Source organism: Pyrgilauda ruficollis, unplaced genomic scaffold, assembly GCF_017590135.1.
Source record: "Pyrgilauda ruficollis isolate IOZ18807 unplaced genomic scaffold, ASM1759013v1 scaffold70, whole genome shotgun sequence".
NCBI lineage: Eukaryota > Metazoa > Chordata > Aves > Passeriformes > Passeridae > Pyrgilauda > Pyrgilauda ruficollis.
This window is the reverse complement of record NW_024528822.1, coordinates 1,663,048-1,681,400: the sequence shown is the minus strand read 5'-3', so window position 1 is coordinate 1,681,400 and position 18,353 is coordinate 1,663,048. Positions and strand designations below refer to the sequence as shown.

At 36.3% G+C, this 18,353-nt stretch overlaps 1 protein-coding gene across 5 annotated transcripts in view; it reads right to left on the bottom strand.

Annotated features, from left to right (window-relative positions):
• Window positions 1-18,353, bottom strand: part of ARID4B (AT-rich interaction domain 4B) — an 88,196-nt gene that overhangs the window by 28,590 nt on the left and 41,253 nt on the right. For 2 of the 5 annotated variants that reach the window (XM_041485478.1, XM_041485481.1), the window contains exons 7-16: window positions 17,143-17,234; window positions 14,407-14,545; window positions 10,744-10,823; window positions 9,383-9,456; window positions 8,407-8,561; window positions 4,144-4,216; window positions 3,016-3,110; window positions 1,795-1,892; window positions 1,311-1,578; window positions 118-290 (exon numbers count right to left, since the gene is read on the bottom strand). In XM_041485478.1, the coding sequence (XP_041341412.1) occupies window positions 118-290; window positions 1,311-1,578; window positions 1,795-1,892; window positions 3,016-3,110; window positions 4,144-4,216; window positions 8,407-8,561; window positions 9,383-9,456; window positions 10,744-10,823; window positions 14,407-14,545; window positions 17,143-17,234 (1,247 nt within the window). Of the gene's footprint in view, window positions 1-117; window positions 291-1,310; window positions 1,579-1,794; window positions 1,893-3,015; window positions 3,111-4,143; window positions 4,217-6,562; window positions 6,679-8,406; window positions 8,562-9,382; window positions 9,457-10,743; window positions 10,824-14,406; window positions 14,546-17,142; window positions 17,235-18,353 lie in introns of those variants that run through there. The other 3 variants (XM_041485480.1, XM_041485482.1, XM_041485483.1) reach the window with 2 other exon arrangements.

The following is an 18,353-nucleotide window of genomic DNA, read 5'->3' as shown; positions in this document are numbered from 1 at the left end:
GGTCTCCAGAAGATACAAGTCTAACTAACAACGGCATGTCTGATTTGAAATTCAAATTACAAGAGTAAAATTTAATAAACACCTATGTTTCATCTGATTAGAAATAGCATAACTTACCCTAATTTTTCTTTTTCTTCAGCATCTGCATTTACTGTAGGATTTTCCATTTCTTTGATCTTCTCCTCCTCTTTATCCTCCAATTTGGTTTCATCTTCAGTTTTGATTATATTTAAGTCCTTTTCTTGATCAGGCTGAGTAAACACAGAATCTGGCAAATTTTTTTTGTTTCCCTAGGATAACAAAATCCCTAGTTAACTCACAAGGTGAAAACAAAGGATTTAAGAAAAGGCAGACAAAACACACTGAAGTCGTAACAGCAAAACAATGCTACAGGGTGGGGCTTGTCCTAAAACTACAGCACCTCTGCTGCTTTTCCTTTTGAAAGTCTTAAGCTAAACCTAACAGTTTAAAGTTGCAGCCAGTGTCCTAGCTTGTTTTATCATAATGATATAGGCATGCAGCTCTTAGACCTGGACTGCAAAGCAATCTCCAAAACAAACACTTCACAAAGCATGTTTCCACTTGTGATGCAGAATACCAGTACTGGCCCATCTGGCATTCCTCCCAGAGAATGCCTCCCTAGCCCACAGACCAGGGCTGGCTGCCACTTAATACAGCTCTGTTGCACACTGATTTGAGGAGCCACACTGCTTCCACAGCAAACTCCGAGGCCTATACAGCGCAGTACATCAGTTTATGACCCTGAACTTCCTCTGCTAAAGCCACTGAGTCAATAGTGGATTTTAAAAAGCTATAAACATTTGTTTCTCTGGACCACTAAACTACATTAGACCATGTGTACATAATATGGCCCAGGTCTTTCCACAGCTTCACTGGTTTAATGTGAACACAAAAGTAACAGCAATATTTATGAGTATTATTATGAGTATTTACAAGCATAGCTAAATGCTTAATGAAAATATCAGCAATATTATAGCTGTGAGCATGCATTATCCAGATAAGGATAAAGCTGGACACTAATTAGTCTGCATTTCACCCAGAAGGCCCTCAAACAAGTGGAATGTTGCAGCTGTGTTCTAACAAGTCAGACATTTTGACACCATGATCCCTTAAAACTGGCACCTAGGGTAAATACAGCTCAAACGTCTTGCTCTGAATTAGGTTTACAGTGAGTTTTTGTCTTATTTTAAATCCATCATAGAAATTCCAATCTTCATATTAATTCATGGTTATTAACACACCAACAGACTTTATAAGCAAGATATAAGACGAACTTTAAAATATATTACCAGAACAGAGGGCTTATCATTTTCTTTACTTTCATTATCATTCTCAGCTGACTTTTTTTCTTCTTGTTGTACTACTTCTACTTCTTCCTGCTTGTGCTCGTCCTTGTCCACTTTTATCTCTTTTGCATCCTGCTCTGGTTCTTCACGCATCTTCAATTCTTTTTCTTTTTCACAGTCTTTACAAGGCTTGTTCGTCACTTTCTCTGGCAATGCCATTTGAAATTCAATGTTAGCTGATGTACAATATTCTTCAAAACCATAGAGATATCTAAAAAAAAAAAAAAAAATTGTTTGCGATAAGCAAGTTTGACTAAAGACGGAAAATCCAACCTAGAGAAGCTAAACATGGGCAGTAGGTTTAAAGCCTTAAAAACTGTATTATAAACAAAGAGTTATGGATTTTATGTAGATTATCCCTATCGTATCAGAGCATCACTTCAGTTCACTGTAGTTTTAGCATAAAATACATGGCTTTATTACTTACTTTCTGTATGCACATTTAACATTATATCCTGCAGCTGAATTTAACACAGGGATTCCAAGATCTTGATAAACTTGCTTCCACACCGCTCCACTTTCAATCTGTTAAAGACAATGATGTCATTGTTTTTGAATTAATTCACTGACAAAAAAACTAAGTTGACAAAGTTTACAGCTTCAGAAAATAAATGTAAGCAATTTCCTCTGATCTATAAAATTACTATTTATCACACACACAGTATTTCAGTGTAATGCAAACTGCAGTCTAATGTAATCACTTTAAGCAATTTAGCATTTCTGCAATGCAACAAGCCACAGCAGGCTTTCCTCTCCAGGTGGCAATAAAACAGAGGAAAGAAAATATAGCTATCAGAAAAATCAGTACATCATTTATTGCTTTTTATTTTATATTTAAAGTAATTCTTAATTATCAGAGCTAGAATTTTCATTAAATTGGAAAGGAAAAAAATAAGTCAAAGCATTAACAATACTCAGCCCTGGTAGTACTGCACCAGACATAGTGCCTACCAGTCTTTCATTATGTCCTCAACATGCCCTTTGGTGACAAAGATCCGTGACGTGCCCATTTCTAACCATCTGTGAAGGCAAAGCAGATGTACTGCAATACCCAAGTACCACATCCTGTCCTGCCTGTCAGAAAGGCGTCACTGCACAAACAGACCTCCTCAGCTGTCAGGCTACATTCATGGGAAGCAGTTCAAAGCACAAACAGAATCTGCTTGGCCACGAATTCAATGTATTTCAATTACTCCTTCCAAGACCAATCTCACTAATCCCCGTCAGAAAATTCTTCTTTACACTGCCCAGAATAAATAGAAATTAAGGGCCTCACATCAGGCCACTAAATTGGCTGTCTTTGAGATTTTACTGAGCAGTGACTCCTTTCATGTGGAGGTAACAACTTTATCAGACAAAAGTTTCTTGAAGTATTACAAAAACACATGTGCTGGCTGATTTTATGCAGCAATAATTAAACATGCTGAGTAGATGTGTAATTTGCTTAGCTTCTAACTAGCTCTGCTTCATGTTAAAGCATGGTTTTTAGAGCTACAGGGTGTTTCATGCAGCCATAGTAGAAAACTTTCACACATCTAATTGTCCTGTGTTATTTATCAGTACTTCACAGAGTAATAAATTATTCCACAATAATGAACAGCATCCACACGTTTTATGGCTCTGGAGTACTCATCGTACTAATACTCACGTTATCAAATCCTCCAAGCTTGTGTACAAGTCTGAATAATTTGAAGAGATTCAAATTTCTATATCCTAATACAGGTCGTTTGTTAATAGGAGTCCCTGGGTAACAAAAACAGTTGTTAGGGTGTTTTGAAGTATTTTTTTCAGACTAACATTAAATTCACATCATATGCACTATTATAAAATACAGTATTTTAAACTCCACCTCCTGCATCTGGTACTTCCTTTTCATGAGACTTAAAGTCTAGAGTATTAGTTACTGAACTAGAGGGAAAATGGGTTATTTAATGCATATATATACTTTCTTCCATACATTACTGAACATGCAGAAATTATGCAAATTTTCTTGCTAACTCTATTTTACATATTTTTATTTCACCCACTGAAACAATTACATCTGAAAATACAATAGTCCTTTCACTGATTTAAAAAAAACCCAAACCAACCCTCACCAGGAGGAATCCCACAATGCTTCAAGAGCTAAAACTTCCTATGCTACTGTACTAGCAGTAGCTATCACATTGTCATCTCTTGTGAACAGTTAACTCATTTCATGTGGCAATAAGAAGATACTAATTTAACCAGTTATAATAGTAATTTAAATACAGACATCCTCACTCCTGCCTTTTCTTGCAATACATAAAAGCCTGGTAAAGATGTAACATAACAACTGGTACTGGCTTTCAAAAACATCACAATCTATGGATAGATTGTATGTTCATGCACTTAAGTTATCAGGATTCACAAAGGAAAATCAGCATAAAGTAAATGCATTTTTCCATGAGCTAATCGATATGTGTGTTGGTATTTTAAAGTTACTAAACTGAGAATATAAATTAATATGATTGAGAGTATTAAATGTTTGATTATACACTCTATAAGTACACTATAGCAAACACAGTGCAATATATAATTAAAACATAATAGGATAGATATTTATATATATCCATTTATTTCTGAAAGCAGAAATATGAGACTGCATTTAGGAGATGAGTCAAGTGACAGACTCATCTTCCATATAGTAGGAAGGCAGAAGGCATGAGTATGGTTTCCCTGTTTCCAAAACTGTACTGCAAAGCACTACTAGTTTACAGGCTTAATTTTTCAAAGTACTGTTAATTAAAATGCCTACCTCTGTCTTCCATGAACTTGTACAACTGCTGAAGAAAGTTCTCTCGTTCTTCAGGAAACGGCTCTATTTCCTCCTGTTTAAAGCAATGCATGCAAGAAAACTGTCACCATTTTGAGTTATACTCCCTCAGGAAGAAATATAAGGCCATGATAATTTAGGTTTAAATGTTTAAGTTTGTTTTACTGTAGTCAGCAACAGGATATTACACAGAGAGATACATGCTCTCAGTGCTATGCCACATGAAACCAAGTTTTATAAACTACAGTGCTTCAAAATATATAAAACATTGACTGTAAACATACATCAAAATTGGATTTTTGACTGATCACTGAAGTATCATAAGTGATACCATAGATCAAGATGTGTTCTCAATTTCATCCACTTAGGCAGAAAGTCTGGGAGACAGCACTATTAATGATCAAGAGATTATATCTGAAATCTCAGTTCTATTTCTACTGCAGTTAAGTGACTCCTTGGTTCCTGGACAGACTACGTCACTTTCAGAGATGAAGTCAAAGAGCAAATGATGCTTGCACTTTCTTAGAAGTTCTAATCCACTGCACTGGCAAACCGCAGCCAATGGCACTGCATGTGAACTGCCATGGGGCACCAGCTGAGCAGGATCAGTCCCAGAACTGAAATAACAATGGATATTTTGGAAGTTCAGTTCATTGCACTAATAAACCTTTGTATTAGATTTATTTAGATTAATAAACATGGAGTTTCATAACAAAGCACTATGGCTTACTTTCTAACACCTCATAATTTCTTTTGGAAATGGGGCTTGCCACAAATAGTAGCAATAAGATATGAGTATTTCAAATTCCGATGACTGACCTACAGCAAAACAATACACCAAATATGAGTTGATTAATTTTTAATACTACCCGCAGAATTTCCAAAAATAACTAGTTATTCAGCAATCTAAACTAAATTATTTTTCTTTGGTGTATTTGCATTCCGTGTTTATCATTTCCATTCTTCAACAGTCTCCTTGTACTAAATATTAAAGCTTCACCTACCCTGAAGCAAGGGGAAAAAACATACTGTCTTTAAAGTCATACTAAGACAGTTGAAAAAAACAAAGAAACAGAATATCAATACTAAACAGAACTGAGAAAAACACACACAAACAAAAACAAACCCCAAACCCTCCAACATCTACTGAATCTATTTAATATAGAGATATACAGCTGAAACTAAGGTCAGGAAAGGCTGTAACTATTATCAAGGAGTAGGGGGTTTTTTATTCTGTACTTCCTCTTACCCATTAAATGCACTTGGATGACCAACATAGCAAACAGGCAAAAAAAATTAAGAACCAGTATTCACAACAAGCTGAAACAATTGCCCTTCAGGTATGATTATCAACAGAAATGCAATGAAAATACTCCAATCTTGCAAAGGCAATGCAAGAGGAAAGTCTCTGTGGGAGCATCACATGCTCGGCATTTGACACCCAGTGTACCAGCAGAACTCAGAGCAGGCAGCTTTGATGGGCAAGGACAGGCTGGGTAAGTTAAGAACATTCATATTCCACAGGCCACATTGAACAAATTACTTGGGTGGAATGAAACTCCAAAGCTGCGCAATTCTTTTTTTTTTTTCCCCTTCCTTATCTCCCACAGCAGGTACTTGGAAAGCACTTTTACCAGCATTTGCTGGATCATGGAAAACAGATAATGAGCAGCTACTTGGGTTTCTCATGTTCCTAACCAACAAGAAAAAACTTGCCATAAGACATTAGTCTCTCAGAACATTTAGGGGAGGGGTGACAGGTGTCACTGAACAAAACCTTCAGGAAATCCAATAATGTTTTGAGGAAGGAATGTATTCTTTTTAAATACAGGGGGAAATAAGGTAAAGGTGATGAAGAGGCTGAATAAAACACTCCTTTCCTACTATACAGTCCAATGCCTGAAAGGTACTTCTACATCTCTAATGTGATAATTCACAGAGGTGCCAGAATGGCAAATGAATGAATACTTAATTATTTTTCCAGTAGAGAACAAAGTAACTTTCTACGGAAGTGTGCTAACATGGAAAGCCTAGGACCCTGCATGCCTCTGAAAAGCATTTACACTTTCTCAGAATCTCTACAGAGTCAATTGTATTATACTATACTAATAGTATCTGTTAATAATGTCTCAATCCACTTAGACAACAAGGTTTCCTAGATAATGCTTTGAAGCAGGCATGTCACACTGTCATATCTGCTTATTTTCAAGTTACACAGCCAGAGTGCTAACTGGTCACTCTGCAGTCCCTAATGAATTTGTCTATGCTACAAGTGAAAATAAAGTGGTTCTACATAGGATAATAAAAATCCAGGAAAACAACACGTTTTTTACAACACAAATTCACACAGTAGTATAGCACAGCACTGGAAGAGAGGGTCTTCGACAACTCTTTTACCTACCGTCAGATTTTGGAAAGTAAAGGAAGGCCATTTTCCAGTCTCTTCCAGTAGGGGAAAAAAAACCAAGGCAACTACTCTTCTCAGAAGATAAGTACAGAGGATTTGCATGTCAACTCCTATCTATATAGGTTGGAAGCATATATATAGGTATGAGATATAAAAGAGCATCTATGTATGGATCTACAGAATGGGGTAACAAATATATAGGACAGACGTATCTATTTTTTAAGTCTGTGGTGACATCTTTAAGAGCTTGCTTTAAGAGCTTAAGAGCAGAAGGTTTTCTGTTTTGTTTTGTTCTGGTTTATGGGTAGTAGGACCATATGGATGGCCTGAGGGAAGCCATCATGTCCTGGGAAGAAGCAAAACAACCTGCAGGTGGCTAAAGTCCCAAGAGCAGGCCCACAGGTCCTGTTTGGGAAGAAATGCTGCTTGATAACCAGGAGGTTATAGGTACAAAATAACAAAAACAAGAGAAGAAGCTGCAGAAACTGCTCAAATATGGGTAGAGAGGAAACACACATGCCACTGACATTAAGGAGAGCAAAGAAGAAAAAAGAGAAGTGAAAAAAAAATTTTGCCTCTGTTTTAGAAACTTCCTAGTTCAACAAATAACTGTTTACTGGAAAAGATATTATCACAAGAGGTGATACAGTAAATTCCAAAATATTTGTCTGAGATGAAATCTTTATGTCTAGCACATGGAAAGATTAGCTCAAACAATGTCACATGCAACTAAGAGGAGCTCAAGAGAAGGTGTTGAAAGAGTCAAGGTCAAATGTTTACAAATGCTATAGCTAAAGGATCTGTGTTTTTCACCTAAAAGTAGTGCAGGAATGATCACTATATAAAGATGATACGTCATTCTGCATAGATACAAACCTACCTACATGCATCATGTTCATGGCTGGACATGAATCTGCTGACAAGGTTCAGAAATTGTATTGAGCCCAAGGAACTATTCCTTGCTCCTCAAAATACTAAGTAGAGCACTGCCTGCCCTTTGCAAACTTTCGATCAGAGCTGGATAATCTTCTGAAAGCTTAAAGAGGAGGCAGAAAGAAATTATAAGCATGAAGAGGTGACAAAGTCATAACTTCACACTTTTGCAGTCTCCCAACACATTTTAAAGAAATGAATGACTAAAAGATGAAATACTATCTTCTGGTATGCCAGAGCAACAATATCCATGGGAGATGGACTGAGGTAAGGACCCTAACAACTATTTAAGACCCAGACCAGGTCAGTTTCTTCTTCACAATTCCCCTACTAATAGGAAATTTAAGTCTGCTGCATTACTGGTACTTGCTTGAAAATTAAGAGAACAGCTCTCAAACCCTAGTGAGAGAAAAAAGTTATTATAACAGATACAGATTTAGAGTATCACAGGAAGGTACAGAGAAGTAAAAGCCTCAAAAGCCTCTCTTTCAGCCTCTCAGCCAGCTGTGAAATGAAGTTCTTTCCACTAATTTTCTTCTTTTCTCATCTTGATTTTTTTTCAGGACAGAAGGCTGGGGGTAAAGAACAGATGATCAGAAAAACAAGCATGAGGTGGTGACTCCATACTTGCAGAACAAAAAAGAGAAGAAAGGTGGAAGTGGAGTGCATGGGGGCTAATGCCTTGATTGAAAGTTCTGCTTCATTACACAGGGTAGCCAGAGAGATAGCTTGGAGTGGAGCAGTTCTTCAGCAGATTTGGGAAAGAGTGAGTTACCCAATAATGCCTATGTTAACAGTGTTGCCTATGTTAACCTGTTACATGTCCCCTAATGTTAAAAAGGCCTACTTAAATATATAAGTCCCCGCTAATTTTTATCAGCTGTGTATTTGTGCCCTTTACTAACTTCACTTGCCTCTTCCTCACTGCTGTTATCCTCTTTTTCTTTTTCATCCTCTTCCTCTTCTTCAGCTTCACTGCTGGAGCTGTCTTCTTTCAATTCTGTTTTCCAGTTACTAGGAACAGTTCTGTTTTTACGGAATTCAAGTGCTTGGTCAAAAGCTGTAAAAGAACCAGCCTTTGTTAGCACTGCAGGAAGTATCAGTTTGCACATATATTTCAATTAAAAAAACAGTAATGAAGAGGAGAAGAAGGAAAGACTGCTAAGTAACAATTCCTCTCCAATTTAAAAGATCTTCAACAACCACTCCATGTTGTCCATCCTTATTTGTCTTATCCAGTCAAACTGGCCTAGTGTTCTCTGCACATCAAGGCCCTTGGAAATATTACTAAGTATTTTTATCATGTTAGTGTCTACAGACACAAACAAGGATCTTCTGCATAAGGCATATGTGAAAATTTAACTGAGGAAACCCCTACCCAACAGGTTTACACTGCAGTTTATATATATCAAAAAGGGAGGGCAAGGAGAAAGAAACCATCACAAGCTAACTCTAAGAGTTTCATCATGCAAGCTTAAACTTTCAAATGCACCCACAATTCCAGATTTTCAAAGCTCATAAAGGCAACTTACAACTATTAGGGGCACTACTGTGAGAATAATTCTATAAAGTTCTAAAGCAAAAGGAAAAATCTAATGTATAGAATCAATGTGTGCATGTTTGACATGCCTACACTTAAAGCCAGTGCAGAGCAGGTGGGATGTTGCTTTTGGGGCTTTTGCTTAGTTAGGTTTTATTTCTTTTAAAAAAAAAGTAGTTCCTCTAACTTTCCATAAGTGTTCTCCTTCAATATATTATTCTGTAAGAAAAGATCCTATATTTTAGTATCTTTAAGACATGAATCAATCTGCCAGAGATTTAGTGCAATTCATGTAATTAAGCAAATACATACAAGTGTTTCTCCCAGGAAGTTATTTTTACCTTGTTTTAGCAAAGCGTCAGGCTTTGGTGAAGTTTCACTGATTTCCCGGACATCTTTTCTCGGCACAGAAACACTGGAGAATTTAGAAAGTGTTAAAAAAATTAAAGTATTTTAAAGGTAAACTAACTATACGATACAAAGCTCCCATTAAGATTATAATACACTTACGTAAGAAGCATATGAAGTATACCTTGACAATTCTATAGTGTTAGTCTGGCACAGTGTTAGTCAGTGGATTAAAACCAAAACTTTTACATTAAACTGATTAAACTATATGCATTCACTGCATACTAAAGAAAGCATGCTACTTCCACAAACAGGTAGTTTCTGGAATCTTCCATATATGCAATACTTTAAACCCTCACATTAATTTAACATTAATTTAGAACCCTACCTTGATTAAAACATAAATGAGTATTAGTGTAAATTGTCAATATGAAATTAAAGACTTTCAGATTGAAAGAACAAAGCACCTTCTGATTTCACTTTGTCTACAACCAAGGAAGCAAATCTGAATTCCAGCTCTGGGGGCTGGAATGTGTGCACACATCTTATGTGTGTTCTTTGGGTGATGTGCACTGATGCCTAAAAACTATCAAATGGTAAAGCAATACCCTAGACTTAGTAAGTAATTAAACCACAACAAAGCTGTTAAATATTTAAATATCCTTCTTGCAAAACATTGTGTTGAACTGAACCAAGCACAATAAATAGCTGCAACTTTTGAAATAAAAACTAAAACCTAGAAAAAGAATTCTATTGTTGTGAGTTTAAGAACACAAAGTTCTTTATTTTGTTACAAAAACCAGTCTGGTTTTCTATGTTTCCCCATCCTTTTCCTACTTTGAGTAGCATTACAGCTCTTTGCAAGGAGCACAGTAAGATGCAGTTGCAGTCTAGACTGAGATAACATATGCCTTACTACCTTCAAACAAGAAAGAGGATTTCTGAGTGTGCATGTGGTGTACGTGCAGGCAGGCACACATCCCCACCGACCCTTCTGTAGCTGGATAAGCTTACAGCCACATCCCTGAAAAGCACTGCTCTATTCCAAGCACAGCAGGAAAGAGTTTCAGGCCATTCTTGAAGTCACGTAATACAGCTGTGTTTGCCACAATTTTAACAATGAAATTAAAACTAAGACAGATAGATTTATGCATCCCATTACTAATAATGACAAAGTTCAAGACTAATTTCATCACCATGTAGGCTGTTAACAGTTTTTTAAACATTAGAAAAATCTTGGCAGGAACTCACTGAGCTTACTGATGCTATTAATACTTTAACCAACACATTTCATACTACGTTTCACTTGAGGTATAAATTTTGTTCTATTATCAAACTCAACATTCCTACTCACAATTTGCCATCCTTGAATGAGCGAACAAGAATATTGTCTTTTTTCACCGCAATATCATCACTACAATCTGGACAAACCACCTGCAAAGATATTACAATTGCAAAGTTTAGAGAGAAAAAGCTAAAACAAGAGAGTAATAGTAAATAGCAGTGCTTCTCTAAAAGCTTTTGTGCTCATTTCTCACTGGCAACCCTGAGATGAGAGCAAGTGAGATCCCCCAAAACACAGGAGTGATGACCTCCTGAAATTACTGAATGCATGAGGTCATGCTCGCTCCTAGAGGGAAACCGATGGCTGCTGCTAGAAACATAAGAATAACATTCTGACAAAATGTCAATCTGCCATGCCTCTACAGCTTATTCTACTCCTCATCCTAAAAGGACAGAAATTTCACCAAGTGCTGCCACCTGACTTAGAGACTTCTTCTGAAAACTTCTAGAAATGGCAAAGATGTGATCACACACAGTGTCAAAACCAAAAACTAACAGGATTTATGAAATGCAATTTTATGAGGGAAGATTTACAAGAGTACAACTATTATGATAGGTTCTTTAACTCAAGAAGCAGGCTAATCAAGTCTAGCACCGAGACAACATATTATTTGTTGCAATTTTAAAAGCTATTTAAATTTTGTTAAACCAGGATACAAGTCACTAATCAAAAAGCATCAAGAATTGAATAAAAAAAAAAAGAAAATATTGAAGTGCCAGAGATACACAACAGAAACGCAACAATAATGTGCATAGATCCCTGAGAGTTAGGAAAATTCTGGATTTTACAAAATCTCAAGGAGCAGCAAATTAGTGTAGCCCTAAGTTAGCCCAGGTAAATAACTCTTCTCTCTTATACCAACTTGTGCCTTAATTTTCCACCAAATACAAAGATACTAAATGGCAAAAGTTGGGTTTTTCCCCCTCCTTAGGTCACTGCCTATGCAGCATTTTAGGAGCTAAAGTCAAAAGTTCCAAGTGATTTGGAAATAGACTTGCATATTACAAAGCATAGGCTAAATATGGTCCTCAAAACAAATAAAATTCAACAGACCAAGTACCAAAATGCAATGTATTCTGCAGTCTACAAAAAATTACTTTAGGAAATGACAACTTTCTAACTGGAATTACGCTTGAGATACAGCTTGCAATGTCAGGGTAAAAGACAATGATTATCATCCTCTATTTTAAACTGACAAGTGCAAACTCTTAGCTCCTCAAAGATGGAGAAAGGTTCTTCAGGCTTTAGCTACTGGTTTTCTAGAAGCATCAAGATTTTAGTAGTCAGAAATCCATTCAGGGGTGGAAAAACAACTTACCATAACCTCATCTAGTGCCTTTACATCAAGCAACATCACCACAATTCTGCCTGAATCAAGTTCTCAATTTCCTTGCAAAACAAACTCCACTGGAGTCATAGGAGGATGAAAGAGATGATCCTATGTAAACTCAATTTTCTAAAAATGCTGCAGGCAGATTTCCTCACTGCACCTTTCAAAAGCCTTTAAGTACACATTAAAACTCAGCAATGCTATAAGGCTTACTGAATCACACTCTTTGACATAAGGAGCAACCGTCAGATCCTTTTACAATTCTAGTTAGTCACTGTACTCCCCCCTTCCCCAAAGAACTAACAGAAAACAAGCAAACAGCCCACCATCCCAGACATGTATGCAGGATTAAAACAATGCAGTCAATCACTGAGTCCTCAGAGTAATTTTTACCAAATTTGGACTTCTACAGTTCTAAATTTGTAAGTGATAATCTCCTTGGTTATAGGCGTGATCTCCAAAGTACTTGGTTTCTACTACTAATCTTAATTGTTACTTGCTGTAAAGGTTTAGACTAATCCCTAAACTTGTTTTCACATAATAAACTTGTAACATGTCCTCTGTGCTTATACACAAAGTATCTGCATATAATATCATTAATAAAAAATAATGCTGAGATACACATTCTTCCACACACTAAACCTGAATTTTCATGACATTACTTATGAAATTACCATAATAGAAAGTTAATGCAAAAATTATCAGTAATAAGATAAGATTACTTTGTTGATACAGTAGAGGTAACCTGCTTACAGGGTAAAAAAATCAAGAGGCATAGCTATTGGAAAGGGGATTATAACAAAGAAAACCAAGCCAAACCTAAAGAGGCAGCTATTTGAGGTATAAATCTATCCTTTGGCACAGCTTTTCTGGCTAAATGCAGCATGATGTTTGTTTGCAGAGCTATAAACCTGATTACTAAAGTAAGAGTTAATCTAGGATAAGCTATTTCAGAGTTAACAAGCTTCACCCTCAAACTTTATCCCCCCTACTGCAAGAAGCTATTCCAATCTTCAAAAGAAAGCCAAAGAAACAATTGTGTATCTTTAGTATATCTTTGGAGCAGAAGCAAAAGTTCAGCTCCTCCTTAGGGTGTGACCCATGGCTGTCCTGAGCAGCACCACATGAGCCAAGCAAGCCCAACCCCTTCCAGAGAGCATGCCATGGAAAGTGGTACCAGGCATGGGCATGACCAGAAAGGCAAACCCAACAGTATGGCATAAAACTGCTCAAGCCACTTTCACTGAACACTTCTCTGAGTGAACTGTGAGGCAGGTAATACTGCATCCTCTTGATGACAGCTTTCAGCAAAGAAACATCTCTATTTTTCTTGTTTATCACTGAAAACATCTCTTAAAGCTATCTGCTGTAAATATGGTATCTCTTTGCTGTACATTCTGCCCTTTCCCTTGTAAAAAAGACTACAGTGACTCTTTCTCTTCCACAAACTTCCCCAAAAGAATTCCTACTGGAAAGCTGCTGAACTGCATTACAAGACACAGCAGGTGATTGAGAGCTATTGCACATACTAAGAGGAGTTAAATGTTACTGTATGGCATAGTTTCAAAAGCGGAGCACAAATCCCCCTGACATTAGATAAACATGTTAAGCTTTCATTGCCAGGGAGGAATTAATCAATTATTTACAATTGAAAATAAAATAAAAATTAAAAAGCATAGTACTAGAAGGTACCACATATAGAAATATATTCATTTCCAAATCAATCAGTGAGTTTACATGCAATCACTAGACTATCTGTGATATTTTTTTAGAAGCTGATTTCTTAAAAAGCGTCTTTAAGACAGAATAAAGGAAGAAAAAAATACTGGTACCAGAAGTCTACAGTGTAATTTTAAAATAAATTTATTGTCAATTGTCCACTACCTACTGTAGTGACCAAGAAAAAAAATTTGATTTTATTATCCAATGTGTTTATATAGAATTTTGAAAAATCATGTCTATGTAATCACTAAACTTCCCCTCCCTTAGTACTTTATATTTCCTTCCTTGATAAAACTCAGTAATTTGGAAAATTGATATACAATAGCTTAAGAAAAAAGCCCTGAAATTCTAGTCCAATAGTACTGAATACACTGCTGAGCTAGAATTAGCTCAACAAGTTCTAGCTGTTTGGAAAAACTAAGGCCATGTTAGCAATCCCTTTTTTTTTAAACAAACATATCGAGATATATTTCCTCTGACTGTTATTGTAAGGTCCAGTTTGAAAAGACACATTCTAAAATTCAAACAAAAATCACCAAAATGAAAAAAAACCCCACCTCTCTCAGTGCCTAGAAAACTACAAAAGCTGTACAAAATTATAATGAAGATGAAACTCTTACCAAGGCTGGAAACCACAGAGCTTTCTTTTTATCCACACTGAAGCAGTCCACGCACACAACTTTTCCTAGTAACTCATCACTTTGTTTCCTATCATCTTCATCTTCATCGCTGGAAGAGGATGAAGATTCTTCTTCAGGACTAAACAAGAGAAAGAGACTTAAAACTCAACTATTCAAAACTTGCTTATTGTAATTACAGGAGATCCAAAGCAAATTATCAAAGAGATGTAAATAGCAGCAACTTGAATTGTCTGTTAGGTGTTTTGGCATAAAAATGAATAAAGTATTTATAATTATATTATAGTAACAATTCAAACATGACAAACTCAGAAATGCACATTTACTAGTAATACACATGAAACCCAAACAAAACACCACCATATGGAGGAAGAGAAAAGCACAGTCAGGGTATTCAAAGTGAAACCATTCTTGCCTACAGAAACACTGTTAAAAAATACTTGCAGTTGTAGTTTTGAAACAATGTTAAGCTAAACTATTTTGGTTTTCCCTCTTTAGCTCTCTATGCTTTTACTTCAACAACCACACTGAATGGAAAGCTATTTTGAGAGAGGACAAATCTCTGAAGAAGAAACATCAGATACAAAGATGAACAGCAAACAGAAAGTCTGTTTATCCTTAAACAGTTCTTTAAAGATGTGCAGTGAAGCACTTCTATGGCTTTCAACTTCACATTGAATGCAGTGTTGGAATATAAGTAGATGGGCCAAGACACAAATCCATTTTCATTTAAAAGGGTTTTGGCTCATTGTTTTGACTGTTCAAGTACAAAGCTGCACCTGGTTTTAACCATATGAGGAGTCTAAATATACAAACTAGTCCAACTAAAATTATTTGCAACCAAAAAACAGAAAACCCTCTCCTGATGCTCTCTATCTTTTTTAATAGTCACTTCAAAGGTTAATCCTCAGAAAATATACAGCACCTTCAATGAGCACAACCACCATTACTTCAAAAGCTGTCTTCCATTTGTCACGTAACTGCTTTTGAGTACAAACTTCAGCACTAACCAAAAACTCAGTTACCATTTGTGTAACAGAAGGCAACTGAGGTACAGTTTAAGGAGAATTTCCTTTTCTCCATCTTAAACTTATGCTATTTCCAATGATGATAATTGTTTTGATTTATTTTTTTCCTTCAACATTCCTTTTTTTTTTTTTTTAAGTAATGGTTTCTTTTCAAATATATTAAAGTCCTTCAAGCTGCTTTATGGGGCTCAAGAATCTCTTGTAGGAAGAGAAAAAACTCTAAGACTAAAGAGAAAGGCAGATCTATTTTGGAGAGACTACTTCCTCACTCAAATTGCACAGATACTGGCGTAAGTGTCTTTAAACTCAGTTAACTCAGTATTTACAACAAGATAAAGGTAAGTGTGTTGCTTCTGACGTAATAATGTCCTGTACAACCCAGTCAGAGACCCCAAGGATGTTACAATGACATTCTCTGTGGTAATGCCAGCTTTTTTGAGCTTTTTCCTTCACTACCTCACAAATTAGTAACCCAACAATTTTCTGAGTACATTTATAGCTCCTCTGCATACACAGGGCAACATTTATTTCAAGCTACTAGAAAGTGCAAAAACCCAAGCATGAAAACCACTACACCTAAAAATTTTAAGCAAACAAGCGAAAAAAAACCCCACATAAATGCCCCCACCCCCACAAAAACCTCACAGCCCACCCACAGTGAAGAAAAGGCACCGGACTACGTAACAGTGGTTTATCAAGGTCACAGCTACCAAGAACTTTGGCACCAAAGAAATCTTGAACTTTGTTTTTATATCAGTAAACTTTGCTGCAAACTATACTAAAAGCAGTGGAAAAAACCAGATGCACAGGAAGTTCCACCTGGATAGGAGGAAGAACTTCTTTACTGTGCAGGTGATGGAACACTGGAATAGATTGTCTAGAGAGGCTGTGGAGTCTCCCTCACGGGAGATGTTCAGGAACCATCTGGACACTACCCTGCACCATGTGCTCTAGGATGACGCTGCCTGAGCAGGGAGCTTGGAGCAGATGACCCATTGTGGTCCCTTCCAACCTGACCCATTCTGTAATTCAATAATACTGTTCATCTATTTCTAAAAGCCCTTCAGAAACCCTGTACTGAGAAACCAAAGGTCTACAGGAGGATTCTGGGACCTTCCACAAAGACTTCCCATGAGCTGGACAAGGACTGCATTGTAATTATTTTAGCTTGAGTCTAACATATTTACAACACCACAGAGATGTTTGTCAACACAATTCACTGATTCACTGTCACATTTCTATTTGGGATGCCACCTTTTTTTTGTTTGTTTGTTTGTTTTTGGGGTTTTTTGTGGGTTTTTTTTTTTTTTGTTGTTGTTGTTGTTTTTTTTTGTTGTTAGTTTTTTTTTGTTTTGTTTGGGTTTTTTTTTTTTTTTTGGGTTTTTTTTTGGGGTTTTTTGGGGGTTTTTTTTTTTTTTTCTTTTTTTTTTTTTTTTTTGTTTTAACCAAGGAATAGCTCTTGCCTATACCTGGTACTATTTTAAATATTGATTGCATTAAAACTTGAAATGTTTGTATGCAACAACAGACATGAACCTGAATTTCAAACTGAGTGCTAAACAACATTTTTCATCCAGCCTCCGGTTTTTCTAATAAGAGAAGCCTGAACATGCAAATAATAAAACTTGACATACACTGAAAGCTTCAGAATTGATTACACACAGCCCAGATATCAAAGTATTTAACTTACATATGATTGGATCTCCTTCCCCTGTTTGTTTTCTTTCCTATAACAGGAGTCCCAAAGTGTTCAGGATTGGTGAGTGGAAGCTGATCTAATGTCTGTTGAAATTAAAAAATACATATGCACATACATAAGAAAAAGCTGGCATAAGTTATTCTCCAAACCACCTGCTTCACTGAAGCAATTTTTGTCAACAGAGACTTTCTCATTATGAAAGAAATACAGAAGTACACAATATATTTCACACTTAGATTTTAAAAAAGGAATGTGTTTTGTTTTGCAAGTTTTTTTCAACACTTTCTCTGCACCTCTGAATAATTAACTTTTGTCAAACACACACAATTCTTCACAGAAGTCCTGCCTTTGGACCATCAAAACACAGAGAAATAAGTATCAGGTATTCTGCTCACCTGGCATATTCCATCTTTACCAGATTAATTTTCTGCCTATCCTATAATTAGACTAAATACTGAATCATCTACTAAAAAATGAACAAAGGTCCCCATTGAAATGAAACAGCAAAATCACTCAACAGCAGCTAACATGACAACTTGTTTTAATTTTTTGTCAGCAATTCATACTTTGATATGTGAGAGAGATTTTAAAACAATTTTAAAGAGGCTGCTATATTGATAATTGGGAGGGTGCTAATTGATGCTTTATCAGCATCAAAACAAAAAGAGAGAGAAAGAACTTTCCCTCTTCAGGAAGAATCCTCCAACAGAAGGAATTCATGGACATGCAGTATCTTCTCTCCTTAAGCCTGCTGTTATCTGTTTAAATGATAACCATTCTTGATTTGAAGGCTCCTGGTACACAATAATTTTTTGTACAGCCACTTATTGTTGTTCTTTGCAAGAAAGCAGAAAGCCTTCCAAATTAAATATAGTCCTCTGACTTCAACTTCTTTGTCATATACAAATTTTTCAATGTGTAACACCGACAAGCATCTCAGAAGTGTTCTGTCTCAGAAAGAACTGACTGAGGGACAATAAAACTGGCTTTTTAGAATCTAAAAATAAATGTATGACTACTTCTGAGTGTGGTGGACATCCTAAAAGATTTTACACCACACACTTGGGAAACAGTATCAGAACAAGACAACTGTGGGGCACTGGCCTAATTACAAAAGAAATTTGAGATGCAATTTTCCCCGCTGTGTAGCTGTGCAATCACAAGGTAATTATTAGAAATGTACAACATGTTTCATTCAGAGC